The sequence below is a fragment of the Myxine glutinosa genome, chromosome 7 (genome assembly GCF_964187855.1).
Source record: "Myxine glutinosa chromosome 7, kmMyxGlut1.1, whole genome shotgun sequence".
NCBI classification, from domain to species: domain Eukaryota; kingdom Metazoa; phylum Chordata; class Myxini; order Myxiniformes; family Myxinidae; genus Myxine; species Myxine glutinosa.
Genome location: NC_136267.1, coordinates 34,329,527 through 34,349,416, shown reverse-complemented (window position 1 = coordinate 34,349,416; position 19,890 = coordinate 34,329,527). Strand labels below are relative to the sequence as shown.

Below are 19,890 nucleotides of genomic sequence, written 5' to 3'. Positions count from 1 at the left end.
GAAGAGGTGCCTAGCTAGATATTCACTTCCAGGGACATTTACGATCGATGACCTTTTGAGCTCTTATGACGTCATCGATTATGTAATCAAAATAATTGTACTACTAAGGTATAGTTCAGTGTTATTTCTGATTTAAAATAGTTATTGAGTACATTATGAAGCTGGATAAAGTTAGAATATATGCTGTTAGACCATAAAATGAGAAGAAATGAAGGATATATGTGTTTCTAAGAATTTCCCGATTTTGGTCATTTTTCAACATTTTCCCTTTCTGTTGTAAGGGGCTTACATAACAACTATGTATCATCTATAAACTTTAATGATATTAAAAACTTTGCCTATAAGTCTTCTTATATAAAGAGTATATTTGTTATTCTAACTTTATTGGTATGTATGAAATGGGGCAGTCTATTGACAAGATACCTTAATTTTCACTTCCCTTCCAAATCGGTGACCTTTTGACCTCTGAGGACGTCATCGGTGATGTAATCAAAATAATTTTACTTCCAAATTGTAGCCTGGACCAATACCTTTCTACTGATGCCTAAAATGTGTGTTTTCGTCAAAGCTGACCCTATCTAAATCCCAAATGTATTTCCCGTACCCCTAATTTTTTGACAAAAATTGTTGCATGCAAAAATTCAAAGTTATGGCCATAATTTCAGTTCGCAAGAGTTTTCGCAGAGCACACAACCTAGAATCTGTGCGGAATGAATATATCTACCAAAAAATACAGTCAAACAAAGTATAGCATCCATCCCCACCTCCATTGGGATTTTAGGGCCTTGGCTCCCCTACTAAGACATCTGAGGAAGGCCGAATAGGAACTGGAGGAAGCACGGTTGATAGTGTCGTTCTTAAATGCAGGAGATGAAGCGCCTACCTCTCCAACCGGGTGTCCAACCGTTACCGCCCAGCATACGATTCTGCACGGTGGTGGCGCGCCATGTACTCCCTCAGTTCAACCAAACAAACCATTGCCAACGCAGCTGCCGCTACTGCGGCCAGAGCCTGAAATTGCCATCACTGCCGACCTGCAATCCACATCTACTCCTCGATTAATCATCAATGACAATCCATCACCGAAAGAGAAGGTGAAGCAAACTCATCCAACTGTATATTCATCCGCAACCACAGCTCCATTCCAAGCTTCAAATTTTCATACTAACATGTTACCATGTCATCATGCACCCTATCTACCACCCTCGACTTTACCACATGGGCATCCAGTTCACCCATCTGAGACGCCTGCAACACCCAACCTCATGGACCTACTAATAGCTTCATCCTATGGCGTACCAAAACCGAGTCTGCCTTATTTCCACAGTGGCAGAGAAAGTGACTTTGCCCTTCTCAAGCTTGCATTGGATCGCCTGATAAGTAATCACACCTACTTGTCAGGGGAGTACAAATATCAAGTACTCTTAACCCACCTGAAGCTACCAAGTGCATACAAACTTTCTCAGGCCTACGTGCATGATCCAAAGCCATACACGGTGGCCTTACGGGCCCTGCGGGACAAGTATGGACAGCCAAGGCAACTCGTACAGAGCGAAATTGGTGCCATCATGAACATGGCACCAGTGAGGACTGGAGATGCAGAGGCCTTTGAAGAATTTGCTCTCGCAGTGCACTCCCTTGTGGGTATGTTACAATCCCTCGAGGGTGAGCATGGATCTGAACTACGATGTGGCTCACATGTAGACAGGCTAATTAGCAAACTGCCTCCGAGCTATCGTGATGGATTTATTGAGCACTGCATTAACCAAGGACTTTTAAATGCAGATTCTAATCAGACCTACACGTTGCACCATCTGGCAGCTTGGCTGCAGGCGAAGGCCCGAGCTAAACGCATAGCGAACCAAGCTGCTGTCCTCTACAAATGTGAGGGCCAGGGATTAGAGAGAAAGGAACAGCATTCTTCATCTTTCAAGAAGAAAGAATCACAGGCCTCGGTGTTTCACAACTCTGAGTCACCAATAGCTGGCACGAGGCCACAGCCATTGCGTAATGTTTCTTCAACAACCAAGACCAAGCCTTATTAACCTCATTGTGACACCAGTGATCATTACCTCGGTTCCTGTGCGGAATTCAAGAAGCTTTCCACAGACCATATTATTAAGTGGATAAGGGAACATGACTGTTGCTGGAGGTGCGGTAGGTCACACCCAGCTGATCGCTGTACACTTCGGAAGCCATGCATTGCTTGCAACGAGTTGCACCTAACCATCCTACATGATGCAGCGCAGAGATCCAGCGATACCGTCCTCATGACAGGCTCTGCACCATCTGCAGTGCACCTTGACGAGCCTTCCCGTCCACATGATGTCCTGTTAAAGGTCGTAAAGGTGCTTCTTCGTGGCCCACAAGGGTCCAGAGAGACCTATGCCATTCTAGACGATAGTTGAGAAAGGACTATGCTTTTGAATTCAATAACAGAGCGGCTGAACCTGGTGGGTAAACCTGAAGCATTACTGCTCAAGACAGTGCGAGAAGATAAGTTGCAGTGTACCGGGGCTTCTGTCAAGCTTCAGATATCATCGGTCGAGAACCCGAACCAGAGGTATGGGATAGATGCAGCATTCACTGCCACAATGCTGCGCTTATCTGAGTATCCGTACCCAGTGGCCGATCTTCAAAAACGGCACCCCCACCTAGCTGGGATACCACTCCCTTTGATTAACAAGGCTCAACCAACAATATTGATCGGGTCAGACTATCCGCACCTCATCTTACCAAAGCAACCTGTGCGATTTGGCCCCCTCGGTGCTCCAGTAGCAGTTTGTACCAACCTGGGCTGGTCACTACAAGGACCGGTCAGCGTACTAGAGCAAAGTGATGTGACTGAGCTCCGGAAGTCAACCTTCTGTGGAACATGTCAGTGGACATACAGGCCTTCCCTGACCCTTCACAGTACAAAACTTGGAACACTATGGTTGTGGCTGCACAGCAGTGTCCCAACGGGGTGGCCTACGATCAAGACTATCTTACCTTAAGTGCTCACCAGCATGGGGAGATAGAGAATCTTCTGCTTCAACGCTCACAGCACAATAGTTTTCCGGACGAAGTCCAGATACTTGCCACGGGTAGGGATTTACCCATCAGAGGTCGACTGGCATCTCTCTCACCTGAACATGACCTTACCCGTGGTCTCATCAGAGTAGGAGGAAGACTACGCCATGCGGATGTCCTTACACAAGATGCTGTGCATCCTCTTGTTTTAGATCCTCCTCACCCAGTAACCAAGCTCCTCATTCAAGAATGTGATGACCAACTGCTTCACTGTGGTCCGGAGAGAATTCTTGCTGAAGTACGTAGCAAGTACGGGATTCTGCGTGGTTGAGAGGCTATTCGTCGACACCAACATCAACGCCACGAGTGCCGAAGATGGCGTGCCAATCCAGAGGTGCCAAGGATGGCTGATCTACCTTCTGCTCGGTTACGACTATACAAGCCTGCCTTCTACTCTACTGGAGTGGACTGCTTCGGTCCTTTCACCATAAAAATTGGAAGATGAACGGAGAAGCGCTGGGGTATAATCCTCAAGTGCCTCACTACCCGCAGCGTACATCTGGGCCTCCTGGAGGGCCTTGATGCTGATGCCTTCCTAATGTCCGTCCGTCGCCTCATCGCCCGTAGAGGGAAACCTCACGAGACCTTTCCGGGCTCAGATGACCGTGCTCGAACTGCCAGCGTTCAAGTTCGTGGCAAGAACTATGTTCGACCACTTGCTAAATTGATCCGGCTGTCGAAGCTTCAAGATGATGGGTGAGGGGTGAATGGACTGAAAGACTTTCCCTTTTTTCAAATTTATTCCACAAATTTGGGGGTGGCTGTTAGAAAGTCTCTGATGTCATGCGTACGATATACGTGAACGTTTCCTGCTTTGCTTAGGAATGTTTTCTTGCAATATGTTGATGCCATGTTGGTGTAGTGTGAGCCTGTAATTCTTACTTTTTTCTCTTAATTTGCACCGGAAAGGGAGGAGACTTCCGGCTTCTTGCTGATGGCTCGTGTGAGCGAGTTGATTGCCGCCATCTTTGCCTTGTTTTATTAAATGTTGTGCCGAAAGGGAGTTTAGTGTCTCGTCCTGTCCGAACCGTTTGATCACGGCCCTTTTCCTGGATCCACTGTTCTCTATTATCCTCCATACTAGCTAGCCTTTACCGTAGGATTTCAAACCCTACTTTTCAGTGAATATCGGAAAGACGAAGGTGATGGCAAGTGGTAAAGCATGTGGTGAGGTGGAAAGAACTGGGAAGTGGCCGTGTGCTGCATGCTGCTTTGACATGCAGGCCCTCATGGCGCAGCTACAGGCGGTCATACAATTGGAGATGGCAAAGAGTAGTAAGCAGATGGACAATGAAATGGATGCTCAGAGTAATAAACTTGAAGAGCAAGTGGGAAGCCAAATTGGGAAGTTAGACAGCAAAATTGGGGGAATGAGAAATGATTTGGGAAGCAAATTGGGGGGATTAGGAAGCAAATTTGGGGGACTAGGAAGCAGATTGGGGGATTAGGAAATCAAATTGAAGGGTTTAGAACCCGAATAGGTGGCCAGATAAAAGCATTGGGGAAGGACTTTGAAGCGGGAATAGCGCATTTGTACGTGACAGGAGCGCGGGAGAAGCGACGTTGAGCAAGGCAAAGTCACGTGGTAGAGATCGTGACCCGGGGTATGGGGAAGCCGGCGACCACCGAAGTAGAGAAAATTTTAATAGAGCCAGCGGTCGTCGAGGGAAAAGACATTGAAATTAAAGAAAAAGAAATTAGAATCGAATCAATCGAACAAATAGTCGAAATTGAAAATGAAAAGACGACGGAGGTAGTCCAGGAATTGAAAGGAGAGATGGATAATGCACAGAGTCCGTGCTCGCATCATGATGCCGTGCTTAATCCTTATAAAGATTTGCAGGTGTTGGAGCGAGGAGGAAGAGGAAGCGCCCAGGTGAGTCGGGCTGTGGTTGGAGCAAAAATAATTTTCGCGCGCTTGGGATGCAGGCGTAACCCGGGCGCTCGTAAAAGGGCCGTGGTGCGCTGTGTGAATGGCAATGGCGCGCGTGTGAGGAAAAGGTGTGTGAAGGTGAACGACGCGCGTGTGCGAATGACGACAGAGTATGGGAGTGATACCGAGTGCGAGAGTGAATGCACATCGGAGTGTGGAAGTGGAACGACGACTGATACGGAGAGTGAGATGGATGAGGAGCGGGTGCGAGGTTGCACACATGGAATGGTTGAGCGTGTGCGAGGAGGCACACCTGAGTTGGTGGTGGAGCGCATGATGGGGAGTGTTACAGGGGATGTAACGGAAGAGTGCACGCCCGTGGTGGTTACGGAATACGTAACGGGGGTGAGTGCACGCGAGGTGTGCGAACGACGAGTGTGCGCCAAGGTGTGTTATGGAGTGTGCAAACAGCGAGTGGTGTGTAACAGAGAGTGCGGTGGTGGAATTGACGGAGTGTATGGGATGTATGAGTAAAGAATGGAACGAGTGGTGTGAGCATGCGAGTAGGGCATCGATGTTGACCGCGGCAGCGTTTAGGCTGACGGATAGCCGACATGAGCCCTCGGTCCGTGACGGGTGGTGTGTGCTGCGGGAACCGGCGGGGATCGGTGTCGCGTCGCTCCTGTTCGGAGCGTCGTGCACGATTCGGGCCGGGCCCCGCCCTGCACGGTCGAGTCCGCGCTTTGCCAGGCAAAGTGGGCGGCTCGGTTCGAGAGGAAGGAGGAGGAGCCGGCACGGCGCCCCCTTGTGGTGGCGGCGCTCCACCCGGGCAAGGCTAGGCCATCGCGCTTGGGAGCGCAAGGCCCCGTGCCGGGATGGTGCTTGGAGCCTTGGCCCGAGCAAACCTCCCCCCCTGAACCAAATGCCGGACGGACCCAACCTGCAGCAGACCAAACCACCCGTATCCATTGCTCGGCTTGGTGAAGCCGAGCTTTAATGATGTATTGACGTTCCGGGTGGCTCAAGTTGAATGGACTGTGATGGCGATAGTGATAGTGTAATAGGGAAATTGATGGCAAATGGTATATGGTGTAGAGGGATGGTAGATTTACCATCCCTCACATCGTATGCGGGGGCAGAGGAGCTATAGTTTTATGGGGTAGGGCAGTGAAAACAAAGCCAGGGAGGGTTTGGATAATGATAGGGATTTAGAAAGATGACCATAGGTAACTGTAGATTTAAGTAGCGACATCATACCTGTAGTAGGGGACGTAGGTAGATTAGTTTGGATGATAACGACGTGGGATGTGCAATAGTATAAGGGAAGACGGGAAGTTAGTGGACTAAGTAGGGCAAGCACTAAGTTAGTGGGAAAACCAGGTAGATCAGATGATGCAGTGTGTGTGTAGGAAGTGATTGAGCAGAGTATTGTGAAAGGTGGGATTGTGCATTGAGTTGAGTGTATTGTATCGAGTGAATGGTCCTGGAGGGAAGGAGGGTGCAAGTGCCACCAGGTGTGCAGGTGCCACCAGGTGTGCAAGTGCCACCAGGTGTGCAGGTGCCACCAGGTGTGCAAGTGCCACCAGGTGTGTGGGCACAAGGTGTGCAAGTGAAAGTACCGGTGAATGAAGAATGGTTACATGGAATAAATGGTATGGAATACATGGAGTATGGAATGGATGGTGTGGAGTGAGTAGTGTGGAATACGTGGAGTGGAGTGGTTGGTGCGAAAGGAGTGGATGGGGAAGGATGGACCCCCCCTTCACGAGTACACGGGTGGGGTAGTTTAAAAGTTAGGTAGAGGGAGTAGGTAAATTCTGTTTTGATATTGGCATCTGTGGTGCGAGAGTCGCAGAGTACTGCTTGGATGGGTGCATTAGTGGAACGAAATCGGCTGGGCGTGTGGCCTGTTAGTACGTATGGTTAAATGGGCACTCCGCCACTGTTAGTCTGTCGGCCAGGTGAGGCCGCAGGTAGGCTCTGGGAGCCAGTAGAGTTGTTCAATGGGGCCCGACGATCCGGAGGACGGACCCAGGTAGCCCGACGCCAGAGAGGGCGGTAGTGGGGTAAGGGAGCCAGAGGGCCTTCCCCAGGTAGGTTTGGGTAAGGAGCAGGTAAGCTCGGGAGACAACTGCAGTGGCGGAGGTGTGCAGGTGAGCGGACCTGCTGGGAGCTCCACACGATCCAGCCTTGAAATTGTGCGAGGGCACAGGGTGAAGAATCGGGGGAGTGAGACCCCAAATTGGTGAGCACCACAGTTTGGTCAATGGGAGTTCGGTTTTTAGAACCACATAGTGTAAAATGGCCAATGGTTTTGCAGGGAAAGACCCCGGGTAGAGTAAAAGTGTTAAAGTCATTTAGAAGATAGTTAGGATTGAAGTCTCTTCGCACCATCTGCATCCACTCACCAGGGTGATAGGACTCAACACCACCGGTTTTTTGCAAATGTCTGGTATGTAAGACGCATCATGACGTGGGGGTGACATTGTGCTTGTTATTCCATCTCTTCCTCCTTATGAGGGATTGATGGTAAATTCGGAATAAAGGGATTAATGAGAAATTGGGATTGATGACGAATTTGGTATAGAGGGGACATATGGGGAAGACAAGACGTAGCGACGAATTTGTAAATTGTGTAAATATGGGGTAAGGGCAAGGGTAGATTAGGTGACAGGGGGGAGCATACGCTAGGGACGATCTTTCTCCGCTCGCTCTCCAACGCACCTCACCTCTGCATTACCTTGTGTTAACGTGTACTCTTGCGCCCTTGCACCCCGCTAACCCTGCTTTGTCTTCCTTCCCCACTCATGGACCGTGGTCTTTGTGTGCCGAGGGGAAAGTGTGCAGGTGTCGCAGTTGTGTGCCCGCACCCTCGCTGCTGCCTGCCTGGACCGGTACCACACTTATGGACCGCACATTGTTGTGGCCGTGCACCACCATATGGACCACAGGTCTGTGGCCGAGCACCACATTCATGGACCCCACATTTTGGGGCCTGGCACCTCTGCTGGGGACCGGCCGTTGTGGCCAGGGAGATCTTGCTTGCGGACCATGGCAAAGGTGGCACCTAAGGCAAGCAGGTGAACCACCTTTAGTTGGCCCCTGCTGGCCCTAATTTTAAAAAAGTGGACGCGTTTTGTGCCTTTTTTATTATTACCAAATAGACAGCAAGCACAGAAGTCATCCAGAACCAGCGGCCCAGCAGAGGAGACGTCGCAAGGCTTCGTTTATTGCAATGTATGACTGTGCACCGGATGGTGCTTTTTGTGCATATTGGTGTTTTGGTGCTTTTTGTTCTATGGTGCTTATTGGTGCTGGTGGTATCGGTGCAGTGCAGTGTATGCTTTCTTCTTTTCAAAACATCTTCTTTTTGTTTCCCAAAAGACAGGTCCTGGGTTCGCGTTTGTAAATACCAAATAGTGTCTTTGTAAATAATGCTCCCCACCGTCCATGTTTAGTTTTGAAATTAATTCCGTGATTCGGTTATCCTGTGGGCATGAATCTGTTAGATAGAATGCAACACAGCAAGCGGGACATACTTAATGGTTTTAAAAATGTCGCACTCAGGGTGAAGTTAATAGTAGAGGGTTACCACACCTGAGTGTCACACTAAGTTAAAGTTCTTTCGGGCCGGGACGGCCCTGGAGGTAATGAGGGTGCAGTGTTGTGGTTTTTAGAACCCTCCACTTTGTAAATATCTGTAATATTCCCTTATAAATAATCCCCTGTACATAATCCCATTTTTGGTGTAAAGGTCAAAGGTCGCACCCTAGTTAGGCCACGAGCAACACGTAGCACACCTTAGGATCTCTATAGATATCTCATTAGTATGTGTGTAATTAAGGCTGTGTTCCCAATAGTTTGAATCTATGTTGCATCAAGATCCGGATTCGGCTCCTAGAATTTTTAAAGTGATTCTTCACCATCGGGAGATTGGGCCAAGAACGACACATAGCAGGATATCTCAAAAAGTTGTGGACTGATGATTTTGATTAAATGTGATTCTGTATTGTGATTTTCTGAAGCGCGTGCGATTTGGTCTCTTCCGAAGACAGAAGCCTCTTCCGGAAGATTGCTTTGCGCCGAACAGGCAGAAGAGAAGCAAGATGGCGGCCAAACATGTATTACTCGCGCTCATGATGGAATAATTAGACAAAGATGACAGGACATCACAAGTTGATGCAAATATCCAGATTGTGTTTTCACTTGCAAGTTTTGCTGCGTAAGTATAACCTCTTCTCTTCCGCCTCTTCCTCTTCTAACCGCCTCTCCTGCTGGATAACGGAAGAGGCAGAAGAACTTCCGAGAAGAGAAGAGTCCATATCAAACGACGGGAAGGTCTACTCTGGGATCTTCGTTCTTATTTCATTCAGCATTATTATCCGGAAGTAAAGGTTCACGTGTGCAAAAACAAACTCCATTTTACGTGTGCATGGACGTGTAATTCACATATGTAAAATAAATAAATTATCAGATGGGAAATTGCTGATTGATATTTCGTTCGGAGCGATTATACACCGCCCAAAGGAAAAATTTCACCGATAAACAGAGTGAATTCACCGAGCGAATTTCATCGAATTTCACCGAGTTTCAGGAAATTACAGAGAGATATTTCTTCGTTTTAATTTTATTAGTTACGAGCAGAAGCACACGGCGTTGCCGGGTGGGGGAGGGAGGAGGGAGGGACGGGGGAGGTGGGGGCGCAGGGGGAAGGAGGAGGGAGAGGGGAAGGGCACGTACACTTTAAATATGTATATACATGTGGGATGTGTGTGGGTGTGTATGTGTATATATGTGTGTGTGTGTGTATATGTGTGTGTGTGTGTAAAAAAAATGTGCATATATATATATATATATATATATATATATATATATATATATATATATATATATGTGTGTGTATGTGTATGCATGTGTGTCGGTGTACGTGTGTGTGTGTATGTGTGTGTGTGTGTGTGCCATGTGCTGTGTCATAAAAGAGCAGCACATGGTAACTTCAGTGGTGGTGTGATCTCCTTCATCGCTGTTCTGCACGAGCTTCCTCACGTATCGTTTGGAGGTAGTTTGGTCGCTCGACCTTTCGGCGTGGAATCCAATTATGCTAAGGAAGGGAAGAGCATACCTGTGGTTATGGATGCAGGTGGTTTGTTATTTATTTTATTTTCAAACAAAGTCAAGGCTCGTATAAGCGCCAACACACACTCGTATAAAAACATATAATAAAGGGAGCAGGACACAAGAGGGGGAGAGAGGGAAGCACAACAGTAGAGAACATGCACATTGGGAGATCTGTGGAAGGGAGAGGGCTGTGGCGGGGTACACGGTATAAACAAGATGGACGCTACAGGGGATTTCAGGAAAGAAAACGGAATTTCAAGAGGTGGGCTTGGCATGGATTAACGGGGGTGAAAAAGATCAATGTTTTGGATGTGGGAACACAAGAGATGGTGGTGAACAGCTGTTTTGAAGACCTGGAGGTAGAAGTGGGATTGAAGAGAGTGAAGGAGTTTGTTGCAGATGCGGGAGAAAAGAGGAATGAAAGAGTGAAGGTGAGCAGAGAGCCTAGATTTTGGCAGTTTAACTATAAGAGGGTTGCAGGCAGATCTTGTGCGACCTGTAGGAATATTTGGGGTTCAGAGCACAGACAGAGCTGTGGGAGCAAGGCCGGAGAGGAGTCGGTAGAAGACAGAAAGACCACCAACCTGCCTGCAGTGAGTAAGTGAAAGGCCCTCGGAGTTAACTTCATCGCAGGAGATTCCAATGATGCTGAAAGCTTTCGTTTCAACAGCGTGAAGCCGAGCTAGGTGTGAGGCAGGAGCACCGGCTCAGAGGGGAGAACAGTATTCCATTGAGCTGCGGATGAAAGCCTTGTATGTGGTGAGAAGCTCAGGTGTGCCAAGGAAGGACTTCGCACGATGGAGGATGCCCAGTCGGCGACTGGCTTTGGAGGCCAGCTTGGAAATGTGGTCTTCCCAAGAAAGATCATGGCAGATAGTGAGACCCAAGAGCTTGAGCGACAGAACTTCTTGGAGAGGATTGTTGAGAAAGTAGATGGGAGGGTTGTCCAGTCGGTCTTTTCGGAGAGACATAGTAAGAGTGTGAGATTTGTCAGGATTGAAAGGCATGTTCCACTTGTTTGCCCAGTCTGTGATTTTGTCTAGGTCTGCAGAGAGTGAGGAGGCTGCAGACTGCCGATCTGAGGGATGAGGAATGGAGTGGCAGAGAGTGGAGTCATCAGCAAAGAAATAGAGAGGATTTTCAAGAGAGTCGGAGAAATCATTGATGAAGACCAGAAAAAGCACAGGGCCCAGAACACTGCCTTGGGGATCTCCAGCCTGAACAGGAAGGGGAGATGAGAAAAACCCATTCAGGGCCACACGTTGACTATGACCGGAGAGGAAGTCCGCAAGCCATGAGTGGAGGTTTCCATGGATACCATAGGATGGGAGATTGGTGAGCAGAGCTGGGTGCCAGACCGTATCGAAGGCACGTGATATGTCAAGGGGGACAGCTCTGATTTCCTGTTTGGCATTGAGGACCTCCATCCATTGCTGAGACGGCAGAAGCAGCATGTCCAGAGTGGAGTGACCTGGTCTGAATCCAAATTGATGATCAGAGATCAAGCCATTAGTGAAGAGGAAGGATTTGATATCAGAAGCAATATTGGATTCCATGAGCTGATAATTGGGAGCAGGCTGATTGGTCTGTAGTTGCAAGGATCTGTTTTTGCACCTTTTTTGTGTAAAGCGGTAATGCTGGCTGATTTCCAAGCAGATGGCAGATGCCCTTGAGCAAAAGAGAGGGTGAAGAGAATAGAGAGAGGGTGAAGAGAATAGAGAGAGGGTGAGATAGAGCGGCAGAGCAGGATCTTAGGACCCGTGGGCTGATGTCGTCTGGTCCAGTTGCAGAATCAGAGTCGAGGTTTGAAAAAACTTCTCCACCTTGTCGGGAGAGAAGGACACAGAGCACAGGAGCAGCTGGGTATGACTGGGTAAGGTGGGAACAGAGAGAGATGGGTTTGGGACATAAGATTTTGAAGCAAACAGAGTTGAGGCATTTGACTTTGTCACGTGCGGTGTCAACTGTGTCACCATTTGAGGTAAGGGAGGGGGAACAAACACCAGAAACGGATTTGACCAGACGCCACCAGGATTTGGAGGAAGGAGACAGGTTTGAGAGTTCATTCTTGAGTGTGGAGAGATAGTGCTTCCTGGCACTCCTGAGGGTAGACACACACTTGTTCCGAGTTTGGTGGAAGGAACTGAGATTGCCTTCAGTTGGATTAGCCTTCGAAGAGGCAAAGGCAAGTTGTTTCAGGGCAACTGCCTCAACACAAGACTCAGTGTACCATGGACGGGAGGAAGGGTAAGACAACTGAAGACGAGATGGGATAAATCTGTGCATGAGAGAGAGCAGTTTGCTTTGGAAGAATTCCCAGGAAGAATTGATGTCAGAGGCAGTAGAGATGGGAGACCAGTCCAGGTGATTGATGGCTGCTTGCAGACCGTGCCAGTCGGCCTGAGTGAAATGCCAGACTCGTCGGCGCTGAGGAGGCTCTCTGAGAATGGCCAGAGAGATGTTCACTTTAACAAGCACATGATCAGAATAACCGATTGGAGCAGAAGAAGAGCAGCAGACATTTGCAGGGAAGTTTGTCATAACCAAGTCTAGAAGAGAAGATACTCCATTGACTGAGATCCGGGTCGGGAAATTTACAGATTGTGTCAGTCCCAGTGTGTCACAGAAGTCCTTTGCTGAGATGCCATGGCTTGTGAGAGAGGAACCCACACCCAACCAGCTGGCGTGATGACATTTGAAGGGGAGGGTTGAGGGGGGAGATTAGAAGGGAAGGGGTGTGGGGGGGGGGGGGGGGTATTTAAAGGGGAGAGTTTATGGGGGAGAAATGAAGGGAAGGGGTGTGGGGGGAGTTTTGAAAGGGAGTGGTAGCGGGCAAGTAGTGATGGAATGGGGGTATAGAGTGGGATGCTGGTAAGAGATAGGGTTGGTAGGATCGGGGCGAGTACCAGGAGAGGAGGGAACAGACAGGGAAGGGTTTGGCACTGAAGATGTACAAAAGTAGCGATTAATGAAATACGAACATCAACTGCAAACAAACTGGGGTTCTCGGGATTTTCAAGTCAGATACATTTGAAAACGTTGGAGGAAGGGTGGAATGAAGGTGAGTTTAGAGTTTTGAGAAGGGAAAAACTGTAAGAGGTTAAACTTTTATAAAGGGAATGATTTAAAAGAGCGATTTGAAAACAGCCTTTTGAAAAGAAGAAGAAGAGTGAATTGTAATAGAAGAGAGTAAACAACGCGGAAGAAGGAAGTTTAAACATTTTAAAACAAAACAGTGAAGACCGTCTGGGAATTCACTGAAAAGAGGACAGGGAGTCTAAAGATCAGCATGACCGAGCTCGAGGAACCGGGACGGTAGACGGCTTGAGACAGGTATTCATTGTGAATTGGCACACCTGAGGACGATAGGTGTGACTTACCATACGAAGATCTACCAGATCCTGGAGCATGAAACGGATGCGTGGCACCATTTTCCGCTCCTTCATTAATTTGTCCAAAAAAGTGAAATACTCATCCATCTGTGAAGACAGAAAAACATGGTGCTCGGTGAGCAAAACGAAGACGAGCAAGAAGGATGATTTTAAAGGGGAAGTTGAAGAGTAAAGGTGTTTATGGAAACTCCAAAGTGAAGGTTCATTACCATTTTGGCTTGCGTCGAGTCGATGACCTTTCCAGCAATTCCAATGAGACGACAGAAGCACTCGAGAGATTGCTCATTCCCATCCTGGAGCAATCCCTTACCTGTGTTGGTGATAAATGATTCGTCCAATACCTGTGCGTTGAAAAGCTCCCCGATGAAGACCACGTGGCCCAGCGCGCGCTGTCGACCTTTCTCTTTGGATGCGTCATCATCCGAGCTGGAGTTCGCATCATTCCCCATTCTCAACTCATTCTTGCAGCTTTCAATGAGGAGCGTGTGGAAGTTGAGGACCTTTCCAGGTTTATCTCTTCCTTGTACCTCAATCTATGAAAACATCAAAGAATGGTGGATGTTGTTGAAGAAAAGGGGGTACCTGTTTATTAAATACTTTCTAAACAGGTGTGGGTCAAGGGAGATAAATTGAGAAAATCAAAAGTGAAAAAAAGAAGGGAAGGAGTGCAGTGAGGCCTATTAATAAAGGGAGTGAAAAAAAGAAGGGAAGGAGTGCAGTGAGGCCTGTAATGGAGGGTAAACAAGTTTGGGAGGAAATATCACCAAGGAAATGAGAGTAATGCACACTGTGTATCAGTTTGTGAAAGGGGAGTGGGGAAGGAGGGGGTGGTAGGAGGAGGTGGTTGGAGGTGGGAGGAGGAGGTGGTAAGAGGGGGTGGTAGGAGGTGGTAGGAGGCGGTGGTCGGAGAAAATGGTAGGAGGGCAATGGTAAGAGGGGGTGGTAGGAGTAGGTGGTAGGAGATGGTAGGAGGAAGTGTTAGGAGGGGGTGGTAGGAGGGGGTAGGATGGGGTGGTGGTAGGAGGGGGTAGTAGGAGGTGGTAGGAGGTGATAGGAGGGGCGCAGAGCAGATATTTCACAAGTTTCAGAAAATGATGTCTGTTGGTATGGTGTTCTTCCTCTCATGAGTTGTGGTAGTGGTTAACTTAACTCACCTTTGCAAGGTGGTGACACACGTGTGCGTACACCTCAGAAAATTTGGATTCCTTTATCGCCTTGTCCAGGACAAGCTGTACAATGTCCTCAAGATCTTCTTCTTTGGTGATATTGACCCTCTTCATCTGATTTATGAGGCGGCCAAAATTTTCCGGTGTCATTTTGTTGAGGAGAACTCGAAACTGTCGACATACATCCTTGGGGAAGGAAATGGGAATAAAACAAAGGAGGTGTCATTGGTGAGGTGTCAAAATAATAAATGAGAGAAGAAAGGAAAGTTTGATGTTTTAACGTGAAATCGACACAAATGAGCATCCTCTCAAATAGAACACACCAAACTCACTTGATCACAACTTGTGATCCCTGTTTTCGTGCTGGGCCTCCAGGCATTGTTGGAAGTTTTGAGGTCCAGACCACTTGGGATGACGTACTTAACAACGCGAGCACCCTGTGGAAACAAATGAAGAGTTTTTCAAATAAAACAGCAGCAGAAGAACATGAAATTGACAATACTGTAAAGTGGACACCGCACCTGCTCCAAAAATGATAATATTAATAATAATAATCATAATAATAATCATAATAAATGAGAGAAGAAAGGAAAGTTTGATGTTTTAACGTGAAATCGACACAAATGAGCATCCTCTCAAATAGAACACACCAAACTCACTTGATCACAACTTGTGATCCCTGTTTTCTTGCTGGACCTCCAGGTATTGTTGGAAGTTTTGAGGTCCAGACCACTTGGGACGACGTGCTTAACAACGCGAGCACCCTGTGGAAACAAATGAAGAGTTTTTCAAATAAAACAGCAGCAGAAGAACATGAAATTGACAATACTGTAAAGTGAACACCGCACCTGCTCCAAAAATGATAATATTAATAATAATAATCATAATAATCATCATAATCATCATAATAATAGCAATCATCCAATTTATCACTGGAGAAGTCTTTGTTTGTGTGTTTGTTTGTGTGTTTGTCTGTTTGTGTGTTTGTTTGTGTGTTTGTCTGTTTGTGTGTTTGTTTGTCTGTTTGTGTGTTTGTCTGTTTGTGTGTTTGTTTGTTTGTGTGTTTGTTTGTGTGTTTGTTTGTGTGTTTGTTTGTGTGTTTGTTTGTTTGTGGTTTGGTGTTTGTTTGTGTGTTTGTCTGTTTGTTTATTTGTTTGTCTGTTTGTGTGTTTATTTCTGTGTTTGGTGTTTGTTTGTGTGTTTGTCTGTTTGTGTGTTTGTTTGTTAGTGTGTTTGTTTGTGTGTTTGTTTGTGTGTTTGTCCATTTGTGTGTTTGTTTGTGTGTTTGTCCATTTGTGTGTTTGTTTGTGTGTTTGTTTGTTTGTTTGTGTTTGTCTGTTTGTTTGTGTTGTTGTCTGTTTGTGTGTTTGTTTGTTTGTGTGTTTGTTTGATTGTTTGTTTATTTGTTTGTCTGTTTGTGTGTTTGTTACCTCCGCCACCAAAGGTGGATGGAGATTATATTTTCACCCCTGTCTGTCTGTCTGTCTGTCTGTCTGTCCGTTTGTCAGTTTGTCTGTCCGTCTGTCCGTTTGTGAACAAGATATCTCAAAAATTTGTGGATGGATGCGGACGAAATTTGTCAGAGACGTGAGCAGGACGAAATTATTAGATTTTGGTGAAGCTCCGGATACGGCTACTATAATTTTTAAGCGATTCTTCACCATCGGGAGATTGGGCCAAAAATGCTACAAAGCCGGATTTGTCAAAAAGTTGTGGACGGATGATTTTGATTAAATGTGATTCTGTATTGTGATTTTCTGGTCTACTCTGGGATACAAAACGTGACCTGTTCACCTTGCGGAGGTATGTCTCTACTGAGTGCAGTTATAGTTTGTTGTACACCGCACCTTTCTTATGTCATCTCCAGGCATTGCAAAACGTCATTGCCGGGCACCGAAGGGGGCTCGGCAGTGACGCACGCTGAAAGGGAGTACTCAGTTTTCACTCTGGTTGTTTGTTTTCTTGGTTGTTGAACACCGCACCTTTCCTATGCCATTTCCAGGCATTGCAAATCGTCATTGCCGGGCACCGAAGGGGGCTCGGCAGTGACGCATGCTGAAAGGGAGTACTCAGTTTTCACTCTGTTGTACACCGCTCCTTTCCTATGCCATCTCCAGGCATTGCAAATCGTCATTGCTGGGCACCGAAGGGAGCTCGGCAGTGACGAACGCTGAAAGGGAGTACTCGGTTTTCACTCTGGTTGTTTTCTTGTTTTCTTTCTTGTTTGTTTGTCCGGACCAGTGTTTCCCAACCTGTGGTACACGTACCACTAGTGGTACGCGAGGGCCTTCCAGGTGGTTCGCGACAACCTTTAAAAAAAATGATTTGGCCTGATAATTTTTTTATTTCTGATTTCTGATATATTTCATGATTTCCGATGTGCTGTGAGCAAAGTTATGCCCCGCATCGACCAGCTGGTGGAGAAGAAACAGATGCAGCCCTCGCATTAAATTGAAATAAGCCTGATATCTTATCGAATTGAGTTTTTCTGGAACCAGGTGGTACGCGGATTGGGTTTTTCTGAAACCAGGTGGTACGCGGCGACGGTACGGGACCTCCAAGTGGTACTCGATCAGAAAACGGTTGGGAAACACTGGTCCGGACGATATCTCAGCCATCCTTTGAGCTAGGAAGCTGAAATTTCGGCACAGTAGTGAGCAAGTCCGTTGTCAAAAATATTATTTTTTTGTTTTTTGATTAATCAATTAATTGAGGAGTTATTTAATTATTAGCGATTAATTAAGTACTTATTTAATTAATTAAATTTCCTTTCTCTTCTGACCATTAACTCAGGCACCTTTTGAGTTAGGAAGCTGATATTTGGACATGCCAATGACCAGGTGATTTGGCTGCAAAGGCTATTTTTGATTTATTAATTAATCAATCAATTAATCGATTAATTATTTAATTATTCGATTAATGACTAAAAATTTTTTTTTTTATAAGTTACATATTCTGATGAAATGGTGGTGGTTTATGTGTTCTCTGACCGAATTGATTAATAATTTAATTTGTTTATTATTATTATTTATTTATTAATTTATTAATTATTTAATTATTTAATTATTTGATTCATGACAAAAAAAAATTTTTTTTTTAAGTTACAGATTCTGATGAAATGGTGGTGGTTTATTTGTTCTCTGACCGAATTGATTTATAATTTAATTTTTTATGATTATTATTTATTTATTTTCATTATTAATCATTTATTTATCTTCTTTCTCATTTGGCCAATATCTCAGGCACCTTTTGAGCTCAAAAGCTAATATTTGGACATGAGTGACCAAGTGATGTGGCTATCAAGGATATTTTTGATTTATTGATTAATAAATTATTAATTAATCAATTAATCAATTAATGGATTAATTATTTGATTAATGACAAATTTTTTTTTTCTTCCCAGTTACAGATTCTGATGAAATGGTGGTGGTTTATGTGTTCTGTGACCGAATTGATTGATAGTGCAATTTTTAAATGATTATTATTTATTTATTTTCATTATTAATCATTTATTTATTTTCTTTCTCATTTGGCCAATATCTCAGGCACCTTTTGAGCTGGGAAGCTAATATTTGGACATGACAGTGACCAAGTGATGTGGCTATCAAGGATATTTTTGATTTATTGATTAATCATTTAATCGATTAATTATTTATTGGTGAATCAATTAATTATTTAATTTTTTATTAATGACTTATTTAATTAAATTTCTAAAAGATACATCTTCGGATGAACACGAGTGGTTTAGTTATGCTATTAGCCAATTGATTAAGAAAATAATTTGTGATAATCTTTTATTGATTTTAATTCTACAATTAATCAATCAATTAGCGTACACCTCTCCCTCCCAATGCAGCCTCGATGAGGTGCATTGCGGTATTGTCGGGCGCCAGAGGCGCCCCGGCAATGCCGCGCTGTAGGATATTTAATTATTTGGCATGGGGGCGGTGTACTTTGAATGTATCTGTACTTGTCTTTCTTTCTTGTCAATCAATTAATCAATTAATCGATTAATTATTTAATTATTCGATTAATGACCAAAAATTTTTTTTTTTAAGTTACAAATTCTGATGAAATGGTGGTGGTTTATGTGTTCTATGACCGAATTGATTAATAATTTAATTTTTTAATGATTTTTATTCATTTATTTTCATTATTAATCATTTATTTATTTTCTTTCTCATTTTGCCAATATCTCAGGTACCTTTTGAGCTCAGAAGCTAATATTTGGACATGAGTGACCAAGTGATTTGGCTGCAAAGGCTATTTTTGATTTATTAATTAATCAATTAATCGATTAATTATTTAATTATTCGATTAATGACCAAAATTTTTATTTTTTCAGTTACAGATTCTGATGAAATGATGGTGGTTTATGTGTTCTGTGACCGAAATGATTGATAATTTAATTTTTTAATGATTTTTATTTATTTATTTTCATTATTAATCATTTATTTATTTTCTTTCTCATTTGGCCAATATCTCAGGCACCTTTTGAGCTGGGTAGCTAATATTTGGACATGAGTGACCAAGTGATGTGGCTATCAAGGATATATTTGATTTATTGATTAATCATTTAATTATTCGATTAATGACCCAAATTTTTTTTTTTCAGTTACAGATTCTGATGAAATGGTCGTGGTTTATGTGTTCTGTGACCAAAATGATTGATAATTTAATTTTTTAATGATTATTATTTATTTATTTTCATTATTCATCATTTATTTATTTTCTTTCTCATTTGGACAATATCTCAAGCACCTTTTGAGCTGGGTAGCTAATATTTGGACATGACAGCGACCAAGTGATGTGGCTATCAAGGATATATTTGATTTATTGATTAATCATTTAATCGATTAATTATTTATTGATTAATCAATCAATTATTTAATTTTTTATTGATGACATATTTAATTACATTTCTAAAAGAAACATCTTCGGATGAAGCACTAGTGGTTTAGTTATGCTATTAGCCAATTTATTAAGAAAATATTTTGTGATAATCTTTTATTGATTTTAATTATACAATTAATCAATCAATTAGCGTACACCTCTCCCTCCCAATGCAGTCTCTATGATCTGCACTGCGGTATTGTCGGGCGCCATGGGCGCCCGGACATGCCGCGCTGTAGGATATTTAATTATTTGGCATTGGGTCGGTGTACTTGAATGTATCTGTACTTGTTTGTGTGTTTGTTTGACATCCATGCACTCCAGAACCACTGGACAGAATGAGTTGAAAACTTTTGGTTGTATGAAGGGTGTGCAC

The 19,890-nt window shown here is 44.7% G+C and overlaps 2 protein-coding genes across 2 annotated transcripts in view; both read right to left on the bottom strand.

The window, feature by feature from the left end:
* The window catches only part of LOC137410750 (uncharacterized), a 660,974-nt gene that overhangs the window by 625,766 nt on the left and 15,318 nt on the right, over positions 1 to 19,890 (bottom strand). The gene's annotated exons all lie outside the window — the stretch shown is intronic.
* On the bottom strand, positions 9,953 to 17,239 carry LOC144892860 (eukaryotic translation initiation factor 4 gamma 3-like). The gene is made up of 6 exons (XM_078781191.1): positions 17,159 to 17,239; positions 15,281 to 15,385; positions 14,954 to 15,058; positions 14,610 to 14,807; positions 13,444 to 13,988; positions 9,953 to 10,046 (listed from the first exon to the last, which is right to left on the bottom strand). Exons 1-5 carry the CDS (start codon positions 17,237 to 17,239, stop codon positions 13,605 to 13,607), a joined length of 873 nt encoding a protein of 290 aa, XP_078637317.1. The 3' UTR covers positions 9,953 to 10,046; positions 13,444 to 13,604.